This window comes from Microtus oregoni, unplaced genomic scaffold, assembly GCF_018167655.1.
Source record: "Microtus oregoni isolate MIOR12 unplaced genomic scaffold, Mior012 000014F_ref0000157, whole genome shotgun sequence".
NCBI lineage: Eukaryota > Metazoa > Chordata > Mammalia > Rodentia > Cricetidae > Microtus > Microtus oregoni.
In genome coordinates this window covers 44,983,197-45,006,375 of record NW_024543073.1, presented here as the reverse complement: position 1 = coordinate 45,006,375, position 23,179 = coordinate 44,983,197, and the positions used below count along the sequence as shown (strand labels likewise).

Sequence of the window (23,179 nt, the reverse complement as noted above, 5' to 3'; positions counted from 1 at the left end):
AAAATTAAACAAACTTTCAAAAAGATGATTTGAAATCATCACTGACAATCTTTGCTACTTCCTACTTTCTATGCACTGGGGTCTTACAAGCTGAGCCATCACGATGAGATGAGGGATGTCATCAAGGCTGGAGGTGGTGCATTCTCTTCTCCTCTTCTATGCAAGAGAGCAAGGCTCTGTCCTCAACTAGAGAGGCCAGGCATGCCCTCCCCTGTCAGCTCTTCCTCTTGGACTTCCAGCTCCTAGAACTCTGAGGAAAAAGTTCCGTTCTTTATAAATTATCTGATGTAGGTTATTGTGTTATGGTATTAGGACTGAGACTCTAAGGAGATGAATATATTCTTGAAGGCTTATATGTTACCTACATAGACATTTATATTAGACATACATATATACACACAACTGTTTTGTTTATATGTGTGTTAGTGGTATTATATGTAGATCTTATTTAGTTTTCACTCAGGCTTTTAAGACCATTCTGCATCGCCCTGGGTCATTGCTTCTGTCTGCTGCCTCTATATCTTTTCCACTATGAACAATATTGACCTGAAACACATTGCTCTTCATTTTCTTTGGGATGCAAACTAGCAGAGAAGTTATCAGGTGCACAGGATCTTCTCACAAACATTCTTACTAAAGACTGTCAGTTTGGTTTTTGCAATGATCATACCATTGGTTTATAAATGTTACGATATTATTTTATGGTTTGTCCACCATACTCTAACAGCCACTGGCATGGTCTGCCTTCTCGGCTTTTAGAGGAGACTATTTGGGAAGTACACATCACTGCTTTATTAGTGTTTGTCAAACTACATTGTAAGATTTGAAATTTTCCTGTTCTATCTAGACCTTGACCCTACTGGCCTGTAAACCTACCAAGTCCTTTGTTGGACATTCCTATTGGATCTTTTTCTATGCTGGTTTTCAAGAATACTTTTTATTATTTGGTCTTTTCTTCATGCTTTTCTGTCAGCTAGTTATTAATTTGGGTCAAACATTAAAAACAATTCAGAAGAGAACAAGCTTTTGAATGACTTTAAAATTCAACATTCCTATCCTTTATCAGAGCAACCACCAGTCAGGTGACAGTTACACACTAGATATCTTCCCTACCCTGGAACAAATGACAGCCTGTTGAGTTCACAAGGAGATGCTAAACACAGATTCTGTCTTCATGTCTTCAAGCGTCTCCAGGTTTTACAATACTATGAAAGCATCAGGGAAAAAGAAAACAGGATATATAGACAGACAGACAAACAGATCTCTCATTATATAGGAAGTGAGGAAGTAGCAGAGGAAGGGAGAGAAAGAGATAGTCTCTGTCTTGGGAGAAACCAGAGGAAGTATGCTCAGTTTTAGATACTCAGTGTGGTTTTCTTTTTCAGATTTTTTAATAAAATAACTTAGAAATGATGTGAAACTTGTAAAGAAACTACAAATTCCGGTTTCCTTGAGCAAGATAAAGCAGTTAACTAATAACAATTCGCCCCTCATTCTACGAATACATCTCTGAGTCAATGAATAAATGATTCTACATTCTCAGTTTGTCTATAGCAGACTGGAGGAAAGATCACCGGGAAGCTGACCTTGTTTGATGGACAAGAGAGTGGGAGGAGAGCACTGAGAAGAGACACAGCCTGTCTTAAAGCACAGCCCGCTGAGGCTGGCCTGTCTTGCCTTTAGAGATCTTATGCTGAGATGCATGTCAATCTGTTTCAAGAAACTTGCCGGGCGGTGATGGCGCACGCCTTTAATCCCAGCACTTGGGAGGCAGAGGCAGGAGGATCTCTGTGAGTTCGAGACCAGCCTGGTCTACAAGAGCTAGTTCCAGGACAGGCTCCAAAACCACAGAGAAACCCTGTCTCGAAAATAACCAAAAAAAAAAAAAAGAAACTGTTAACCTTCTGTTGATGTGGGTACTGTCCGACAACTCTCATTATGTGCTTAGTGCATACAAGAAAATCTGCTAAACCCTTTGTGTGCAACAACCATCTATCCCACTTGCTAACTGAAGAAAACTGCAGCACTGACCCCTGTCTTTCACAGAGACAAAATATAATCTGAATTAAGAAATGGCAGACCTGCCAAGTCAGGCGTGGTGGCACACGCCTTTAATCCCAACACTTTGGAGAGGCAGAAGCAGGCATATCTCTGTGAGTTCAAGGTCAGCCTGGTTTACAGAACAAGTTCCAGGATAGCCAGAACTGTTACACAGAAAAAAATCCTGTCTCGAAAAAAACCAAAAATAAAATAAAATAATATAAAATTGGCAGACCTGCCAGAAAATTCTAATTTGGGGGATGAAATGCCACAGAGTTCATAACCTAGAGAGTTATTGGTACCCTATAAGAGAGCACCATTGAGAAGATGGAGAGTTATTGGCACTCTATGAGAGGGCACCATCGGGAGGATGGAGAACTATTGGTACCCTATGAGAGAGTACCATTAGGAGGATAGTTCTAAATGAGCATTTAAGGTTCCAAATGATTTTAGAAGAGGTTAAGAAATGATTGTGTTAAGAACACAAAAAGAGGGGGCTGGAGAGATAGCTCAGTGGTTGAGAGCACTAGCTGTTCTTTCAGAGGACCTGTGTTCGATTCCCAGTACCCACATGGCAGCTCACAGCTATCTGTAGGTCCAGTTCTAGGGGATATGACATCCTCACACAGATAACATGCAGGCAAAACACTAAGGCACATACAATAAAAATAAATGTTATATTTAAAAAAAAAAGAACACAAAAAGAGAACCAAGTGAGAGAGATGGACTCACAAGCTTCCCTGAGTAGTTTGTCCTGGGCAAGCTGGAAGAAGCTAAGGACCCACCTGGTGCCTTGCGATGCCAGGTGGGTGGGTGCTATTATGGCAAACAGATGTATGGAGGGGTATGGGAGGACCAGAGAGGCAGTGAGTTCACATCCTGTGGAGAGAGGCGGATCTGTAGAGTGGAAGGTGGGAGGAGCGATGCTGATGTGGGAGGTCCACTCGCCATCTGGTGGGGTCCGATCCTGGGCTGCTGCCAAGGGCCATCTCTGGATCCATGGCCCTGCTGCAGCTGTGGTCTGTGCTGATGCCCATGGCTCCTGTTATTGCCGAAGGCTGTGAGGATGCTCAGGGTTTGCGCGGCCATACCTGGCCCTGCTGGTGTCCGAGGACTGCCCTGTAGCTGGGGTGATGCTGATCTGAGTGGCTCTGATGGCATCTGAACGCAAGCTGTTGTCTAGGACCATGTCTGGGTCTGTGCTCCTACCAAAGCTGGGGTTTGTGTTGATATTCATGGCCTATGTCACCAACAAAAGTCACACGGATGTCCCGCTCTGGGCCACCACCTGTAGCCATGTTAGTGGCTGAGGGAAGAGCTGCAGCTGGGGCCACGGTATCTGAGTGGACCACACGGCCATGTGTGGCCAGGGTTTTGGCACATTCTGAGCTGGGGCCAGCAGGGGGCCATGTCTGGGTCCATGACCTTACAGCGGCCGGGATCTGTGCTCCTGATACCATTGAAGGCCATGCAGATGCATGAGGTTTGGCTGCCACCTGGGGCCATATTGTTATCTGAAGGCTATTTTGCAGCCGTGGCAATGCTTATCTGAGAGGCCTGTGCATGGCCAGGGCCATGGTGATATCCAGCTGAGAGGCTGCTGAGGACTGTGTCTGGGTCCTACCATCACTGGGGTCTATGTTGATGTCGAGGGCCCGAGTTCCTACAAAGGCCACAAGGATGCTTAGCTTCAGGGTCACCACCTGAGATCCAGGTGGCCTGAGCTGCCACTTGGGGCTGTGATGACCTCCTAGCCTGAGCTGTGACCATGTCTGGGTCCACCACCTACTGCAGCCATGGTCTATTGTGAAGTCTGTGGCTCCTATTGCCAACAGGGGCCATGTGACCACTCAAGTCTTTCCCTCTACCTGGGACCATGTTTAGTCCTGGCACTAGGCTGCAGCTGAGTTCAAGCTGATCTGAAAGGCACATGCTGACACCTGGGTCCATGGATCTGGGCCCAAGCTGCTGCTGCTGGTCATGTCATGATCCTGCCGCAGCTGGGGTCTATGTTGATGACCGTTGCCCATGTTATCACGGGGGTATTATGAACCATATGTTGAATCATGAGTTGAGGTACAAGGGTCTCTCTGAGTTGGCCCGCCCCTCACTGGCCCAGGGAGAGCCTTCCCTATCACCTGATAGCTGATCCAGTCCTTGGCTGGCTCTGGGATAACAGACCTCAATGGTCCCCAGCACACAGGAAAGCAGACACTGCCCCTAACAGGAGAGTTGTTGCCCTTCACTTGGGAGATGGCCCCACCCCTCACCTGAGGGGCATGGTTCCAGAGGCTGGGACTGACCAACTCAGCAGCTACCCAGGGCTTTGAGCTGGCACACGCCTACATATACCCCATCTGTGACCTGCTGGAGTGTGCGAGGGGACTGGTCCTGCAGAACCATGGCGCCCAACGGTCTACATGACCAGGCAACAGCGGGATATCTAGGGAGTTTCTGTGGGGCTCTGGTGTTGATGATGTGCCAGAAGCCAGAGGCCTTGAACCTGACCAACAACACATCACTCAATGAACATTTGCAAGTAAAGCTGTCGGACAAAAGGGTCTACTGCATGACACACAGCAGCTCCCAGTGCCACCAAGATGGATGAAGAGGTTACAGACAGACAGGAAAGATAAAGAGGTGAAGTGGGTTTTTTGTTTGTTTGATTGTTTTTTATTTGTTTTTAATTGAAATTGATATTTCTATTTATACTTTTATTATTTATTATTATTTTCTTCATTTTTAAATCTTTATTTTATTTTTTACTACTTTTTTATTAGTTTTCTGTTGGGGAGGTGCTTATAAGGATGAAGAGTGGATGTGGAGGGACTAGGTAATGGATGGAATTGGGGTACATGATGTGAAATTACCAAAGGATCAATTATTAGAAAAAAAACAGAACACAAAAAAAGGGCTGGAGAGATGCTCAGTGGATAAATACACTGACTGTTCTTGTAGCAGTCCCTGGTTTGGTTCCCAGAAATCATGAGGAGGCTCCCAAACATTCATAACATTCAAAACATTCATAGTTTTGGAGGATCGAAAGCCCGTTTCTGGCTTCTGTGGATGTCAGGCACACAAGTGATTCACAAACATGTAGACAGACAAAACACCCATACACTTAAAACCAGCAAAATTTAAAAAATAAGAACATCAGCAAAAGAGCAAAGGCAACTACTTTTGTCAAAACTAAATGGTAAAAGAAGAGAGGCATTAGAGAGAAGAAATGGAATAAAAGTCTTTGATTTACTTACGTCTTTGGCCGGTGCATCTTGAATTATTTTAGGGTGAGAAAGGAAAGACTGGAAAGGAGAAATGTTGTGGAGTATTATAGTTCAAGATGTGCTACATTCATTCATGCTGTGAATATTTGTTTAATGATGCAAAGATATGGTACATTCTTTATGCTGTATTTGTTTCACTCTTTGCCTGTCTCAAGCACCTGATTGGTCTAATAAAGAGATGAATGGCCGGCCAGGCACTGGTGGCACACGCTTTTAATCCCAGCATTTGGGAGGTAGAGACAGGAGGATTTCTGTGAGTTGGAGGCCAGTCTGTCTACAGAGCAAGTTTTAGGACAGGTCCCAAAGCTACAGAGAAACCTTGTCTTGAAAAACCAAAAACCAAACCAAACCAAAACATCCAAAACAAACAAACAAACAAAATACAACAAAACAACAACAAAAAAAAGATAAATAGTCAATAGCTAGGCAGAAGAGAGAAATGGGTGGGACCGGATGGCAGAGAGAATAAATAGGAGGAGACATCTAGAGAAAGAGGAGGAGCTAGAAAGGAGATGGAGAGGAGGATGCCAGGGGTCACCCAGCCACACAGCCAGCCACAGAGTAAGAACAGAAAGATATACAGAATAAAGAAAGGTAAAAAGCCAAGACGTAAAACATAGTTAAAGAGAAACAGGATAATTTAAGTTGGAAAAGCTGCCTAGAAACAAACCAGCTAAGGCTGAGCATTCTTAAGAAAGAAAAAGTCTCAGCCAGGCAGTGGTGGCGCACGCCTTTAATTCCACTCAGGAGGCAGAGACAGGCAGATAGATCTCTGTGTTTGTGGCCAGCCTGATCTACAAAGTGAGTCCCAGGGTAGGATCCGAAGCTACAAGAAACCCTGTCTCAAAAAACCAACCAAACCAAACCAAACAAGACAAAACAAAACAACAAAAAAATCCAACTACGGAGAAATTAATGTGCAGCAGAATAAATTCAGACCAAATCCTGAAAATGGGTGAGGCTAAGAACTCATGAGTATATGGAAAGAAGGATCTGGAAGAAGAGGTTAATGTTTTGAGACAATCAAATGATATTGGGCAAAACCATAGATAAATGATTAGGTGGCAATAGAAGGCTTAAAGTTGCCTGCCAGGGTGGCTGGATTATGAGGGAGTTCGAAGTCGTGATTGTAGAAATTGAAAATGTTTGCAATAGATTCCGTAGGGAATGACATGTCATTTAGACATGGGCAAAGATGGTGCTAAACTGCTGAGAAAAAAATTGTATGGCCTGGAGTATCAGTCAAGGTCTGGCTGGGAGAGTGGACACCAGAGAGGAAGACTGGATGCAACTGGATGTTTACAGATCTGGGCAAGGATTGAAGTCCTGGACTCTAGACTGGACATTCGGAACGCCTCCCAGAACTACACTATAGAACTGGCTTGCTGCCAAGGCTGTGAGCGCTGTAGTCAGGAAGGAAGGGAGAAAGGAAGACACTAGGAGACCACAGATTCGGGAATCAGAATCTCAGAAGCGTGCAACTATTGGTTCCAGAGCGATGACACTCTGCTTAGACTCACAACCACTGGCAATGAGTGAGCCCACATGCCAGGCACAGCTGTAATTCTTAGAACATAACAGATGCCAGGCAGTGGTGCTGCACACCTTTAATTCCAGCACTCAGGGGGCAGAGACAGGCCAATCTCTGTGATTTTGTGGCCAGCCTGGCCCACAGAGTGATTTCCAGGCCAGCGAGGGCTACACAGAGAAACCCTGTCTCAAAAACAACAAACAAAAAAGAAAGAAACATATCGACTAGAAGTCACAGCAGCAATGTGGTGTGGATGGAAAGTGTAAAGCCATTGTCTTTATTACATGTATAATATATATATAATAAATGATCACAGTTCTGAATGACAGTCCCCTTATCTCCTTGTCCTGCCTAGCCAAATCATCATGCTCTTGAAAAAGTGGAAAAAATGGATCATTTGACATGGAAGATAGAGAATCAAAACAATGAGAATGTCTCAGTCTAGCAGTGACTGCCTGTGTGTTTATAAATGTATATAAACTGTATATAAACAATAGCCAAGAGAATCAGTAGTGTAGCATGATAGAAATATGCCAAGTGAGTGTGACCTTCACAGCATAGACTTTGACACTGAAAGAAGGAATGTAGTGGACCCAGGACATCACACTCCGAGGAAGAGCATACTGCACACTTTCATGTACAGCCCGTTCGTCGGGGTGCTAGAACAGATCCATACTTTGGATTCCTATTATGCCAATCAAGCAAGAGGCAAAACTGTAGCTTCACCTGGCACTCATGCTGTTGACCTCAACCTTGGGGTCTGCACATGCATGTCTATGGTAGTGAGAAAGGAAGGAAGAAGGACATAATGACACTTTAGGGGTACAAACTGTAATTTTGTTTGCTCTATATACTTATGCCTAGATGAGATTTACAGGAAAATCATAGGCCATATATAATACATCAAAAGAGAATGGCCTGGCAAGATGAATCAGCCTGTAAAGATGCTTGTCACCATGCTTGAGGCCCTCAGTTCAGTCCCTGAGACACACATGACAGGACAGAATCAACCACTTAAGGTTGTCTTCCAACCTCCACACATGCACAGGAGCACATGCTCTCTGAGCGCACACACACTAAATAATAATAAGTAAAAATGTAAAAAAAATTAGAAAGGAAAAAAATAAATGTTTAAAAGTAAGCTTGTCATTGCTGGTATAAAGTCCTACATCTGAAAGGGGCAGGAGTCAGAGGGAAAGAAAGAGAGAAAAGGGGCGGGGGAGTGCTAGAGAGAGCCTACAAGGAATTTAACATGTTTTATTCACTCAGTTCATATTTATATAGCTGAGAAGTATTTATAATCTTTGCAGTCATCCTATTAGCATTTCTTCTTAGGCTTTTTTGTTTCCTACAAAAGGCATGCTGTTTTGTTTCTAAGCCATCTGGGGAAGGAAGGAAGGAAGTTTCACATTCTTCAGATGCATAAGATTTGACGTGGGCTGTAGCTCTTCACTTCCTGGTGGCTTCCCAGCAGATGTCACAGTCATGACTTTTTTCAATTCCTGTTGGTTGTCTGCAAATCTCTCCTTTTGTAAGTTTTCCCTTTATCTCTGGAAAGAGGCAGTGAAGTTTGCTTTATGTCAGGTGCCTTTGATTTCTTCCAGTGCCTGGAACATCAACAGAGCTCTGGGGGCAGTCCCATGTGTCTCTCTAGCAAAATAAAGGAGCATTTGCAGTAAATAAAAAATCAGAATGGAGTCACTGTGACTCCTTCCCAACACCTTCACAAAGGGTCTAGTGCATAATTGAAGGCTTACAACCTGATTAGCTGTAAAGAACACCACTCTAAAGAGTCGGACACTGAAAAGTACATATTGGGAATAAAACAAACTGATACTGGAAACTGAAAAATGCATTCATGCAGCAAAAAAAACAGTAAGGCACAAGAAAGAGGCTTCCGTGAATCTGTGAGAAATAGATCACGACAGGCACAGGAAACAAACCGTGGCTTTTAAAACGCCATTGTTTCTGTGAAATCCTGGTGGGGTAGGAGTGGGGATGCCTGAGCAAAGTCTGTTAGAAAGCTCTGCATCCCAGATACCTGTAGGTATGTGTCAGTGAGGACTCTAAGGGACAAGCCGTCTGATGCATGTGCTCCTAAGCTGTTACTGCTCAAGAGATGTCTGTTGTGCAAACTTGGGCACTCAGTGTATATATTGGTGTAAGATGAAGGTCTAAGTTAGAGTATAAAAAGATGCAGCTGGGGGAACAAGGAGCACTCGTGTCCTTTGCCAAATGCAGTCTTCAGTTGACTTCTCCTTGGCAGTCCGCTCACATCCCATTCCCATTAAGAGTATTCCGTTTTCTTTGTCTAAAGTGTTGGGTGGTTATGAATAGTAAGGGCAGACCATCTGTAATTATTTTTTAATTATTAATGGTTTTGTTAGATCCTTTCACTTTTACATTACATTTCTGTTAATGTAAGTTAAATCAAAATGTACTTCAGTTTCCAAGCTGCTCCCCAATGTATTTTTCATTCTTTCATAACATTACTTCAGCCTTCTATGAGTGTCTGTGGAGGAGTCCGCCTCCACAGAGCTACCCTCACTGTGCTAATAGATGCAGGTACTGTCTGCTGATTCACATCCACTGGCCATCCCATCAGTCATTATCGAATTGTTAAATCCCCAGTGGTGACCAGAGTCCCGGTGTGTGCAAAAGCTATTGGCTCCGAGCAGGCCTCTCAAAGGTGTAGCCTGGGAGCATCTATTTTATTTGGAGTCCTAGGTGAAAGAACTTTTAACATTTTAGATGTACACAGATTTTCACTTACCTAGAAGCTAACTGAGGAGAAAAAAAAAGTGAGTTTGAAAAGAGCATACATTAGAGGAAGAAACTGATGTCCAAGTGTCATGGTCTGACCAAATGCCTGGCAGAGTAATTTAATCAGAATAAATACTTAGTATGTGGTCATTAGGAAGACAATGATTCTCAAAAGTGTTTTGGGGAAACCTTTCTCTTGAGTGAAGAAAAAAAAATCCACCATTTAATCAATTTTTCATCATCGGCAGAACGACTTTTGATGGCACTGCATTCCCTTCGGAGAAGCAGCGCGGGCCTGTTAGTTACCATGGGACCTGGTATCAGATCTAGCTAGCATTAGCATCCCACACAAATTCAGGGGTAAAAGTCCCCATGAACCAAAAGACAAAGAAGAGAGAATGGATGCAATTCTAAATTTTATTTAACTCTATACAACACTCAGCCCGAAGACTGTAGCCTAAGGATAAATGTAGTGACTTGTGGTCAGGACTGGCAGGAGGCAAGAGGACACAGAAGAGTAAAAGCTCTCTCTAAGGTGGAGGGCAGTAAGCCTCAAGGAACCTTACCTGTGAGGAAGCAGGTAGGACTCCAAAATTTAACATACAGTGAACCGAACACAAATGCTACTAAAAATGACTGGATAAATTATTCACAGGGATTTCTGGATTTCTTTTAAGTAATTAAGTTTCGATTTCTTGCATTTATTTTCGTTCCAAGAAGCACAAGGCGCCAAAGACTGCAAAAGTCTTCATTGATTGTTCCAATACTTTCCGTTTGATTTCGTGACCAGACTTAACTTTGAGCAGAGGTAAATACATGGACTGGACCATGGAACTTCCTTGGGAGGAAAAACAGGGGAGCCTGCAGGAAGTCAGGAAGATTGGCTTGGTCTCTGTCCCTAAGCTTTCCGGGAAGAGGAGGGGAGGAGTGTGTGTGTGTGTGTGTGTGTGTGTGTGTGTGTGTGTGTGTGTGTGTGCTGAGAGTGTGTACGGATGTGTGGATTCCACCGACTCTCTGTAGAGTTAAGTGAAGAGGAGAACTTGGGTTCTCTCTGCCGGCAAATTTTAGTTTTAAGGTTCCTTGCTTTCATGTCTTGTGAGAGGGTCCAATCAGCTTTCTTCTCTCTCAAGTTCCTGCCATTCTTGGCCACAGCAAACCCAACAGGGGCAAAAGCTGGGACCCCTAGGAACCCCTAGGACCCCTAGGAGCCCCTGGCCTACCAGCTACCCTCCTCCTCAATATCAGAGAGAGATTTTCTTTGCTCTTATCACACCACCAAGAAAAAAGTGTGTGTGTGTGTGTGTGTTTTCTCATCATTTTTTGTACCTCTCTCAGCTCTCTCCTCTCCTGCCGGCTTACCGGCATAAGTAAGTCGGCTCAGGGTCAAGTCTCCTGCCCACCTGAGAGCAGGGCTCTTTCTGATAGCCACATAGTTTTGACCTTTTCTGCCCAGTGGATCCAGAGGTGGAGAATGGAGGAGGCTGTGATCTCTTAAGAGCCTTCTGGAAGAGATCTGCAGGTTTCTAACCTCTAAGCGGAAAGTTAAACCAAAACACAAGCGCTGTGGTGACCAAGGGAAGACGTCTCAGTGAAATCACCCACCCCCTCCTTCAACGCCTAGTTCCAGGAGTCCTTCCCTGATCTTTTCACAAACTCTCGACAGTTCCCCGTAAAGTTTCAACGTCTCCTCCCCCCTCCCCGTTCAGCCAAGGCTCGGAAGTTTTATCACCTCAAGTCAGCGTCGCTTGAGAGAGTTCAGGACTCACCTCCACAGGGAATCTGAAGCAAGCTTGCTGGTCACTTTAAGACCATTCATCCTCCTCTTCCCCTTACCCAAGCTCATTTAGCTCAGCAGCATTGGTGCACGGAATAGGGCAGATCTGTCTTTCGAGAAATCAGTCTTGTAGTGCCGTTCAATTCTGTTTGAAATACAAAGAAATCATGCTGCCCTTAATAGATTAAATTTTAATAAAACACATTAAGTCCAGTAAAATATAAATGCATTACTTAAAATTTTAATAGTAAATTAGGACCCAGAAACGAGGAGACAGTGGTTTGCCCCCCTGAGATGGCTTCGGGCAACAGTCAATTTCTGGGTGGGGGGTAGTGCAGGGACCTTGCTGCTGCTGCCAGAATTCCTTGGTGGACTCCTCTTCCCTCTTCGCCCTGAGGGAGGCAGTTCACAGCAGTCTGCATCAGCCAGCCGATGGGACAGAGGTTATTGTCAAACAAAGAGGCTGGGTGAGAAGACAGAGAAATCATCGCTCTAATCACACATTGATAAACTTCTCAACCTTCTGCTTAAGAATTTTTTTACCCCCTGTGGGCTTCCATTTTCTTGAGTAGATGCGTAGATAGGCAGAGGCACTGAGTTTTGGGTAGGAGCATTTGCAGACAGAGATCATCCTAAGTAGATTTCTTATCTGATTCTATTTGCTCTCTCCCCTGCCCCCCAGATCTATTGTCAACTTTCCTGCAGTTTAAATGTTCCATGCTAAGGATGGGGCATGGGGGGTGGGGGGAGGCAGTGGATTTGGAATCTTTTCCCAAGAGCAGCTTCAACATTCTACACTCACTGAGGTACTTGCAGCAATGCCTGTGGGCAAGATTGAAATGGGTTTTATTGATATCACCATGAGGACCTTGGTATTCTGGAAACCGCACCCCCCCCCCCTAAGAGATTGTGAGATTGCAAGTCCTGCTGATGTAGGAAGACATGCATTTCTCTCTACACAACCGCTGTTGTTCATTTTTCACTTTGATTGAGTCGAAAAAGAAGTCAAACTCTGACTTTCCTTTTAAAAACATTCACGTTTTCTAGGAGGGAGGAGACACAGGTAGGTTCCCGGAGGAAGAAAACAGTCTTCTCAATCACACATTAACCTCCACAGGGTAATTAGATAACAGTGGTTATCTTTTTTTTTCTTGTCTGGAATTAGAGATATCATTAAAAAAATAATTCAGAGCTGAAAATAAGTTGTTTAAGGTGAACTTAAAGGGGTATGGAGTTCAATAATCAGGAAAATAGCTTCATGGGAGTTTTCTTGCTCAAAGAAAAAGTATCATCAATAAATTCCACTTCAAACAAAGTTTGTCCAGTCAGTTCGACAGTCCCCTCTCTATTTCATGAATTTATCACACTACCTTATTTACCATATAAAGTGGTGACAAGTGTTTAGCATTTTAGAGATCAGTTGTCAGTTGGTATTAAAATCAAGATTAATTCATATTAACGATATGCATTTCTCAATACTCCCAGGTGACAACATACATTAATACAACTATTGCAAGTGATTAAGCTCAATGAAAGAGGAGGGACTAGGAGAGGTTCAAAACACCCCAAATATTTGATTTTTGCAGTTCCAGTTCAGCAGACTGCCGCCACAACTGTGTCTGGGCAACTCCTCAGGGTTACTTTTCACCCCTAATTAGACACCTAATGAAAGAGAAGAATCCTTTCCCCATGTGGTTTTTCTCCTTGCTATCCCTGTGCCTTTATTTAGTCATGGAAATACTCTATTTAGGAGTTGGAATATCACAAACTTTTCTCTGTAATTCACTTCTATAACAGTCTAGGGGAACTAGGTGGATGAAAACATTTGTCTTCCTGTTATTTCCTGTTCTGCTAAAAATTTCTTTGGCCAAGCACTCCTTACCCACTCAATACTGATAGAAAACACACCTACGTATTTTAATAGATTTTTATTAGGCTTTGGAGATGTTCAACAGTTTATACTAATTACACCATCCAAAGCCTTTTGAAGATTAAGCAAATTGGACAACCCTTGTTAATTAGAACATGATTTGAAGTTTGAAATTATATCACCGATGAAGTGGTCTAATTAGTATGATGATATGTTAATGGACCAGCGAGACACATTGGCAGTGGAGTTTGGCATGGATCTCTCTAAGGCATACACAAAAATCCTCTCTCCTATACTGACATTAATAAAAGATTTCTATAGACTAGAGCGTCTCCACGATGACATTCAATTTATAGTACACACAATGCATCAGGCCACAGAGCTGCTCGTCTTTTCACTATTATGAAAACTAATAAATTCGTCAAGCTGAATTAAGCATACAAATCAGATGAGGCATAGCAGATTACACAGTGAAGCTCGGTGTCTCCCGAGCCTAAATGAAATTTCAATCTAATAATTCCTTCCTGGCTGGGTCATAATTTGTTTAGAGATACTGTTCTACTTCTTTCAAAGCGCTATTCGCACTATAATTAAATGATACTCAAGCTTTTACCTTTGATTTATTTCATTTTGCGAAGCTTGAGACAGTGAGAACTGTACAATGCTATTTTTTTTTATTTCCTTGAAAATTACCTTGGCTGTTGAGGTAGAAATTAAACACCTAAGCACTTACTTGAACAGCCTTGCACAGCCCCGTGCCTTCATGTCAGCTACCCTCTCTCCGAATCCCGTGCCCAGGCTTCTTCAGGCTCTCAGTCGAGAACACTGCTCGCAGGAATTCCCTTAGGCTACTGTTTATTATTTTCCTTTTTCGCAGGGGAAGAGAAAGGCAGATTCCAGACCGGAGAAAAAAAGCGGCAGAGATTTAAGCACCGCGGACAGAGCCCGCTGTGCGCTCAAAGCCCAAGCTTCAGCCGAACTCTGACCACAGCTTTCCCAGCTTGAACCCGCCTGCTCTGGCCAGGATGAGGTCAAGGGAGAACTGGCGGTTCTCTACTCCCGCTACCGCCGCAGGGCTTCCGGGTGCTGACTCCCAGAGGGCTCCCCTTTCCGTGCTTGCTCTCCACTTTGTTTTTTGTCCTAGCGCACAGCAGTTCCTCTTAGGCCTGCCGCCTCATCTCGCACCTGCTCGCCTTTCAAAGCTCCCTGCTTCTGCACCTGCTTCGGGCCACCCCTGTCCCGGATCCAACACCGGCCGGTTCTCATCTGTATCTGCTCCCAGTGTCTTCCGTGCTTGGTGGGGGTGGATGCGAGAGTAGTCCCCCAAACCACAGGAAGCAGAGGAAGGATGGAAACATGAAGGAGAGTAAATAGGTTGTGTTTGGGGGCTGGGGTTGGGGAGGGAGGCACGTTGTTTGCTTTTGCAACTGGAACTCCGAGTGTGTGTTCACTTCTAGGAAAAGTGGTGTGCACTAGTACTAAAGTGCGAGCAACGTGCAAGCTAAAAATAGTCCGCACGCAGCGGCTGTGGAAATGAAGATAAGTGGGGCTTATGCCAGCCCCTGAGGGTGTGTGTGTGTGCGTGTGTGTGCTCGAGCGTGTGTTGTGGTGGTGGCATTCGGCAGCACATGCGCTCTGTATTTCTGGCCCTTCTCTTCCTGTCAGTTGTTCTTTCTCCTTTGATTGTAGCTAATGAAGAATAATAAATCCAGAGTCAGGGTTTGCCAGGGGATCCTCCCAAGTCCCAACTCACCCTGCACTGGACATAGGGAGGAGGTGGAAAAAGAGAAAGAGGTGGGGGTGAGGAATATGTGCGTGTGTTGGAGGGGGTATGCCCATAAAGGGGGGAGTCGCATGCGCACAGACGACCCTAGCGGGCTGCGCGGCTGTCCAATCCGCTGAGAGCAGAGGAAAACCGAGGGAGAGAAAGCCCTGCAGCCCGGCAGATCTACGTCTTTCTGCACTAGGCACCCGCCGAGCGGCGGGGTGCGAAGCTAGGGGCTGACCTCAGCACACATCAAGACCGGAGCTCAGAGCAAGGCAAAGGACCCGAGTTAGCCGCAGATCCTCAGCAGTGGCCGGCAGCGGGGGAATCAGGGTCACTGGACTGCCGGGAGGGGAGGGTCCCTGAAACTTAGTGGTAAGCAGGGGGCAGGAGAGCAGGTCTCCAGGTAAGGTTCTCCTCACAGTCCAGGGACAGTCGCGTCCAAGGTTGGCTTGGAAGGCAACTTTTGAAAGGGAGTTTCTTTTCCTAGGGAGGTGGAAATCTGGCAGAAGCAGCGGGAGGGGCGGAGATTGGTATTTAGGTGACTGTCACTGCCCGGTGACTGAAGCACCGATCTGCCCAGTTGGGTGGGGTTGAACTGGGGAGCGATAGGAAGCAAGAGTTGCAGGTGCGGGGGTGGCAACAGCAAAGCGCGTGCTGAGGCAGCGAAGGCAGCGGGACCCGTGGCGGAGCCAGAGGGGCTGGAGCCAGAGGAACTAAAAGTCGGGGAGAGCCGAGGGGAAGCCAGGACAAGGAGAAACCCACCCAGAGTCAGTGTTTCCTGGCAGGGGAGGGCGGGGGAGAAAAGGAGTGGGGAGGGTGGGTGGGGGGCAGGCGCGGGAACAGGAGACTATAACTCCACTGCCTCGACGAGCTGGTGCACTTTGGGGCGCTGAGGTCTGAAGCCAGCGTCACCCGGAGCAGGGCAACAGCTTCGACAGACCGAGCAGGCAACGCAGCGGAGCTAGCTTCCGGGACTCGGCTAGCAGAGCCGGGAGGCGGTGGCGGCTAAACACAACTTTGTAGTGCTGTCTTCTCTGTTGCTCTCCCGGCGGGCACTTCTCCGGAGGGTCCGGGTACCTGGGACCAGTGTGCGCCAGCGACGAGCACGCCACGCAAGGGAGGAGGATGATGATGTCCCTGAACAGCAAGCAGGCGTTCAGCATGCCGCACGCGGGCAGCCTGCACGTGGAGCCCAAGTACTCAGCTCTGCACAGCGCCTCCCCGGGCTCCTCTGCGTCCGCCGCGCCCTCGGCGAGTTCCCCCAGCAGCTCCAGCAACGCTGGCGGCGGCGGCGGTGGCGGAGGCGGCGGAGGCCGGAGCAGCAGTTCCAGCAGCAGCGGCAGCGGCGGCGGGGGCTCCGAGGCGATGCGGAGAGCTTGTCTTCCAACCCCACCGGTGCGTAGTTCTGCATAATCACCGCTTAAAGGCACATTTTGACAGCCTCCTTTATCTGCTTGATGTTTTTTTCATGTCTGCACAGCAAATCACCCCACACCTCCAACCAATCCCCCATCTCTTAAGTATTCAGCGGGTCTTGCCTTTCATATTAATTTTTATGACCTGGGATGCTGCCTGTGCGCGTGTTGTGTTGTGTTGTCTGCTGTTCACTTTTCTCCCCCTGCACCTAGGCTTCTCGCGGAGGCTTTCCTTCTTTCTTCACTGCCGAGTTTCAGGATCATTGTCGTTATTATTATTTTAACGTTCTGAGAATGTTGTAGGCGCGGTGGCGGTGGCGAGCCCTGGGCCAGCGCTTCCGGAGAGAGCGCGCACAATTCCCAGCTGAGCGTAATGTGTGCCTTCTACTTACAATTGCAGAGCAATATATTCGGCGGGCTGGATGAGAGTCTGCTGGCCCGTGCGGAGGCTTTGGCCGCCGTGGACATCGTCTCCCAGAGTAAGAGCCATCACCACCATCCGCCCCACCACAGTCCCTTCAAGCCGGACGCCACTTACCACACCATGAACACCATCCCGTGCACGTCGGCCGCTTCTTCTTCATCTGTGCCCATCTCGCACCCATCCGCGCTGGCAGGCACCCACCACCACCATCACCACCACCATCACCACCACCACCAGCCGCACCAGGCGCTGGAGGGCGAGCTGCTGGAGCACCTGAGCCCCGGGCTGGCCCTGGGAGCCATGGCGGCCCCCGACGGAACGGTGGTGTCCACTCCGGCTCACGCATCGCACATGGCCACCATGAACCCCATGCACCAAGCAGCTCTGAGCATGGCCCACGCTCACGGGCTGCCCTCGCACATGGGCTGCATGAGCGACGTGGATGCAGACCCGCGGGACCTGGAGGCGTTCGCCGAGCGCTTCAAGCAGCGACGCATCAAACTGGGAGTGACCCAGGCAGATGTGGGTTCGGCACTAGCCAACCTCAAGATCCCGGGCGTGGGCTCGCTCAGCCAGAGCACCATATGCAGGTTCGAGTCGCTCACGCTATCACACAACAACATGATCGCTCTCAAGCCTATCCTGCAGGCGTGGCTGGAGGAGGCTGAGAAATCCCACCGTGAAAAGCTCACCAAACCGGAGCTCTTCAACGGCGCGGAGAAGAAGCGCAAACGCACGTCCATCGCGGCGCCGGAAAAGCGCTCCCTGGAAGCCTACTTCGCCATCCAGCCAAGGCCCTCCTCCGAGAAGATCGCTGCCATTGCCGAGAAACTGGATCTCAAGAAAAACGTGGTGCGCGTCTGGTTCTGCAACCAGAGGCAGAAGCAGAAGAGAATGAAATATTCCGCCGGCATTTAGGGAGCCTTCTCCAGGGACGGCCCTTTCCCTTCGTCCTCTCTTTTCTTTCCCCTCTTCTCTTTCTGCCTCTTTTCTTCCCACTTTGGCTATCAGAAACAATTCCGGTAAATGTGAACCATAACAAGCCAAGATCAAGGGAACGAGCAGCTGAGCCCACATTAAAGAGAATGTGAACCGGTTCGGCAAAGTGAAGAAAAACAAAAGATGGAATTTGCCAAGTTGTAGCAGACTTGTCCCTTTAACCGCACCTCGGCTGCTGGGCTTCATCAAAGGAAGCGTGGAGCTAGCTGTCAGCTGGAAGGCAGAGCGACAGGGTTTTGAAAACCTCACAAGTTCGAGCAAGTAAGATTTGTTTTTATTCTTACAGACGTCACCCTTGTTCACGTTTAAAAGTACACTTTGCAGCTATTTTTCAGAAATAGAAATTGATTCAGTACTGAAACTCGAAGCTAGAGTTGATGCTTAAAATGTGATATGTTAGAGACATCTCTAAAGTATTTTGAATTTAAAAAAAGATGGCAGATTTTCTGCGTTTACACTGTATATTATATATATATATTTTTATTGTGGTTCTTACCGCTTTCTTCCCGATCTGAAGTGTTAATGCTTAAGGAAGGAGTTGCGCCTGCTGTGTTCACTGATCTTGACAGTTATTATTAGATTATTGCCGAACAACCTTCTGTAAATTATTAATTTATCTCTCTGGTAACTTAATTTTGTGCACATCCTAATTAATTAAACTTCTTTAGTCTGAAAAATAAAACCGGGGGTACGTATAACTGCTGATGCTCAAACATTTTTTTTTAAATGAGTTTACTGGATTTTTCCAGTTTCCCTCTTGGAATGTGTTCCCTTTAGCCTATTTGTATATTCTCACTTTGAATGAAGGTGGTCTTCCCCCTTTGTTTTAACTGGTAGTGTTCTGATTTGTGAGTTGACACTCAGTAATGGATGTCTTAATCGTGTAGACCTGACTTACTGTCCAAAGTCTTGTTTACTTCCTTACATATTTAATGGGGATTCCCACATTGTCCCCATGACACACGCGTTCTCTCACCCACACTTACATGCCTACACACAGACACACACGCCCCTAACAGAGGAGAAGAGCAGCTGGAAGCATGACTGACGACCAGGGCATCCTTCTGCAGCCTTGGGTGCATTGTCCACTGTGTGCTTGCTCTGCTGGTTCTGATTTCACCAAGGTATTTCAATTTTCCAGTTTTCAAATTGCTTTGCTGCTACATTTTGACATTAATGTCAGTTTTTCCTTTTAGGGGGTTTGCTTGTAGGAAAAAAAATGAATTTGAACTATAAGAAAAACAGTGCACTGCTTGTAAATTCACACTGTTTCATAGAATTCCTTTGGAGCACACACAAAAATAGGTGCACGGTGACTGGTACCTTATCCATTGTAAATATTTCATTCAAAATGATGCACATATAGATATATTCTTACAAAATTTGCTGTAATTGCTGATCCATTTGCATCTCTCTAAAGTCCTGAGTTCTGTATATGACCTGATTTCTTGTTTTGTTAATAGGTTGTTTATTTACTATAGAAATGTATTAAGTTATTTTGGGTGTTGTTTGATTGTCTTTCACCTATGAGAAGATTTTAATGTTTTACTGGCAAAGTATGCTGCTTTTTTCATTAAAATATGCTATTAATATTAAATGACTTTTAAAACGTGATGCTGTTTTAATCATTTATGTGGGAATTATTTTGCCGCTGATTCTTTTAAGAGACAGGAACACAGAGAGTGGCTGTTATTAAAATATACCTTGGGCTTAGCAAGAGGCATTTCCCTGGGAAAGTATAAAAGAACAGGCTTTATAATATCATGTTAATGGGCAGAGCTCATCTCATAGGGCACTTTGCTGTTTAGCTTAGATGAAATCACCATGTCTGGCTCCAGATACCGCCTTCAGAGTCCTTTCTCCAGACCTGAAATGATTCTGTAAAGAGAATCCTATAAAGTCAAGGTCAGATGGGGACTATTTCATCCATTCCTTCTCATCTCCCATTGGGCAAAGGAAGAAAGGAACTCAGAACACTTTTCCATAGCAGTGGGAGGCTGGGTGTGGCAATGGTGGGGGCAGGACTTGGTGAGCAGGGAGAGGAGAGAGGGCTTCCCCCTTAGTTCTCAGTTCTTTAGCCTGTCCTGGAGATCAGTGGTCCAAGCTCCTGCAGAAAGCACCTGGGTTTCTGGCAGATGAATAAAGTCTGTCTTAGTGTCCTCTGTCTCTGTGTCTTTCTATTCCCCATAATCTTTAAGGAAACTAATGTTATTGCAATGGACAGGGTGTGGCCCCTTTGGTGACTTTTTTTGACATGAGCTGGAGGAAGTCTATTAAACATTGATGTGGCTGTGGAATTCTGCCCATTTGGCTCAGGCACTTACTTTTCTGATCTCACTTTAAGACACTTTCTCTTCCATTATAATAATTTTCAGAGCTTCCACAATAGGTGAGCAATGTTTTGGGCTTTCAAATTTATTTTTCTAATAAGAGCCTGATTTGTATTTTTAAGTCATCTACATCAAATTAATTGGTATGAGAACACTATGTTAATATATAGATCAAACAAGGGGGAAAAACGGGTAATGACCTGTCCTTATACCCTCTGGGGGTAACTCTTCTTTCCCGTGTTGGCCTTCTTCATATGAAACTGCTATGAGATGGTTCTTTACTTGGAAGAGGCTAATAAAACAAGACACAGATTTATGAAAATTGGTATAGGGTTCAAAATAAGATTAAATGCTGCGGGAAGTTGATTAGTATTTCCAGACGGAACTAATAGTTGTGAAATTTATATGGAAAATGAGTGGAGGGGCCATTTCTTCTATAACTGAAACAAATTACATGGCTCAGAAGCAAGATTGAAGTGACCATTTAGATAGAATGAAGTGTACTTCACAGGTGTGAAAGAAAACACAGGCATGTGGTGTTTTAAGAGGAGGAACTGTCAATGTAGGTCCAGTGACATTGGTGGTTTGGTTTTATTCCTGTACTTAGCAAGGCTGATATTTCTGTCTTTCATGTCTTTCCCCATCCTTGGAGGCAGTTTTCCTGAAAGTCTTCGCAGAAAGCTAGCTTCTTGTCTCAGTGTGGGGCAAGTAATTTCAGCACCATGGCCAGTGACCACAAGCCTGAGTAGTGTCCTAACAGAGCCATCCAGTTAAAGAACTTTTCCCTTGTATGTGTGTGTGTGTGTGTGTGTGTGTGTGTGTGTGTGTATTTGTTTATTTTCAGACCAGAGATAATCAATTAAATAACTTCAGTGTGTAACACGTCATTCTTTCTGATCTGGAGCAAAAGTGATTTCCATAATTAATAATCTCCTGAGTGTGGGTTTTAAATAATGCAGGTGGAAGCTTGCACCCCAAGAGTTAGCTGACAGAAAAATGGCTGGCGTGCTGCTTATTGTCTGAGATCATCAAATAAGCCATCTTTAATTGGAATCACATCAAAGTAGTAAGCAGAAATATTTCTGAACAGTCATAAAATTGCTGTTTATGATTTTGGTTCATTTTGGAGGACATGACAACCTCTATGTATGCTTGCAGAAGAGCTGCTTTTCAGACTGAAGTCCTGTGATTACCTTTAATCTAGCAAGTTTTGTATTTTAAGTTTTTAGAACTTTATTACACTTTCAGTTCATTTTGTCCATTTTTGCCAGGGCAATCCCCACCCCTTTTTATTTTTAAGGTGGAAATGACTTCATTATTAGAGACTGATTACATGTGTGTTTTATGGAAGCATTAGACCTTTTAAAAGGTAAATACATTCTGAAAGATTTTTTTTTTATTAATGAGAGTTTCAGAGACATACAAAGCCAAAGATTTGAAGAGAAGAAAGTTGGGTTTAAAGAAGAAATCAAAGGTAAGAATAGACTGAATTATGAGTAAATTCTTGAGAAATTTCCATTTGATATTGATTTTTAACACACATGAATACACAGAAAACATTTCTGAAATCTTTATCATGTCAATCAAAGCCATCAGCATTCATGACTAAATTTTTTATTTTTTCCTCAATGCCACAATTGCTATCTTATTGCAAAGAGATATGTTATGAATTGACTTAGCAGCCCACTTCATGGACCTAAATTTTATGTTTCAGAATTGTCTAGTTTCTTTTTATTAGCTTCTGTTTCATATGACTATGTAAATCCACACTGAAATGAGACAAATCAGCAGCATGGGACACGGTGGTGCATCCTGTAATTCTAGAACTTGGGAGACTCAGATGGAAAATCAAAAGTTCAAAACCTGACTGACCTACATGGAGAGTTCAAGGTCATCCCAGGCTACTTAGTGAGATCCTGTCTCAAAATGCAGAGAGCAAAATAAAACACCATGCACACTATCTACGTACTCACCGCAGTTACTATTATACTGTCTTGGAAGAATGCAGTTGCTATTGGAAATTTTCAACTCCACTGATACATTGCTTAGGGAAAAATAGAGAAACTTGAAGAGTTGAATGAAGTAATTAAAATTTATAAAGCACTCTCTTATTTTATACAAAATACATTTGTAAGCAAGTAACAGTCATGGTAGCTTACACTTACAATCTCATCTCTTGAGGAGCTGAGGCAGGTGTGTTGCTGCAAGCTTGAAGCCATCCTGGCTACTTAATGATTTCCAGATCAGTCTGAGTTATACCAGAATAGCCTACTCCAAAAACAAAATGAAGCAAATCAATAACAAGATTACATTTGAAATAAAAACAAATAATAGAATACAGGTTTTGATTTTTTTTTTTTTTTTGTGGCTGTCAAGTCCAGTTCCTGTGATTTCCTTTTGTCCCGATAGTTGAACTGGGGTGTGTGAGCTAAAACACCTTACTCCAGACTTCAGGAGAGTTAGTTCATGTTTCCAGATTGGTAAAGCTCTTGAGGACAGTGTGAGAACAACACTGAAGGAAAAACAAACAAAACAAAAAGCCCACCCTACTTCACAGAGCATCCTGTTTAGAGGGCGGGCCTTCAACTTTTTGGGCAGATCATGATAATAGGTTTAGAAACTTGTTTCTGTAATGATTTGGCCCAAGTGATGTCTAACTCCAGGCAAAGAATTCCCATTACAACCCTGCACTTTGGATTGTAGCCGGCCCTGAAGGGAGACAGAAAGTAGAAGGTGGATGGCTGTCCCTGTAGTACAAAAAGGGGGACAGAGCTTTCTGGTTGGTTGTGAAGTCTCTGAACTGCACATTTGTCAGGAGACAGATTTATAGTGTTGAGAAAAATATTGCTAAATTTCTCCTGCTTGGCCCCTTTAAGAGTCATTCCCAGTACTGAAAGTCTATTATGAGCGAATTAATAAATTACACAGCGAATTATTAAATCCAGATAATTACAAGGAATAAGTAAGTAATCATTAGTTAT

General features: G+C 44.7%; 1 protein-coding gene across 1 annotated transcript; it reads left to right on the top strand.

Moving 5' to 3' along the window:
- Positions 1-15,877: 15,877 nt before the first annotated feature.
- On the top strand, positions 15,878-19,475 carry Pou4f2 (POU class 4 homeobox 2). The gene is made up of 2 exons (XM_041663655.1): positions 15,878-16,425; positions 16,846-19,475. The coding sequence occupies exons 1-2, from the start codon at positions 16,156-16,158 to the stop codon at positions 17,785-17,787; spliced, it is 1,212 nt and encodes a 403-aa protein (XP_041519589.1). The 5' UTR covers positions 15,878-16,155; the 3' UTR covers positions 17,788-19,475.
- Positions 19,476-23,179: the final 3,704 nt, after the last annotated feature.

Excerpts from the sequence above, each read along its gene's own strand:
- Pou4f2 (XM_041663655.1), top strand. The coding sequence starts at position 16,156 with ATGATGATGTCCCTGAACAGCAAGCAGGCGTTCAGCATGCCGCACGCG. Across the intron at positions 16,426-16,845 it reads CTTGTCTTCCAACCCCACCG|AGCAATATATTCGGCGGGCT; the intron begins GTGCGTAGTTCT and ends TTACAATTGCAG.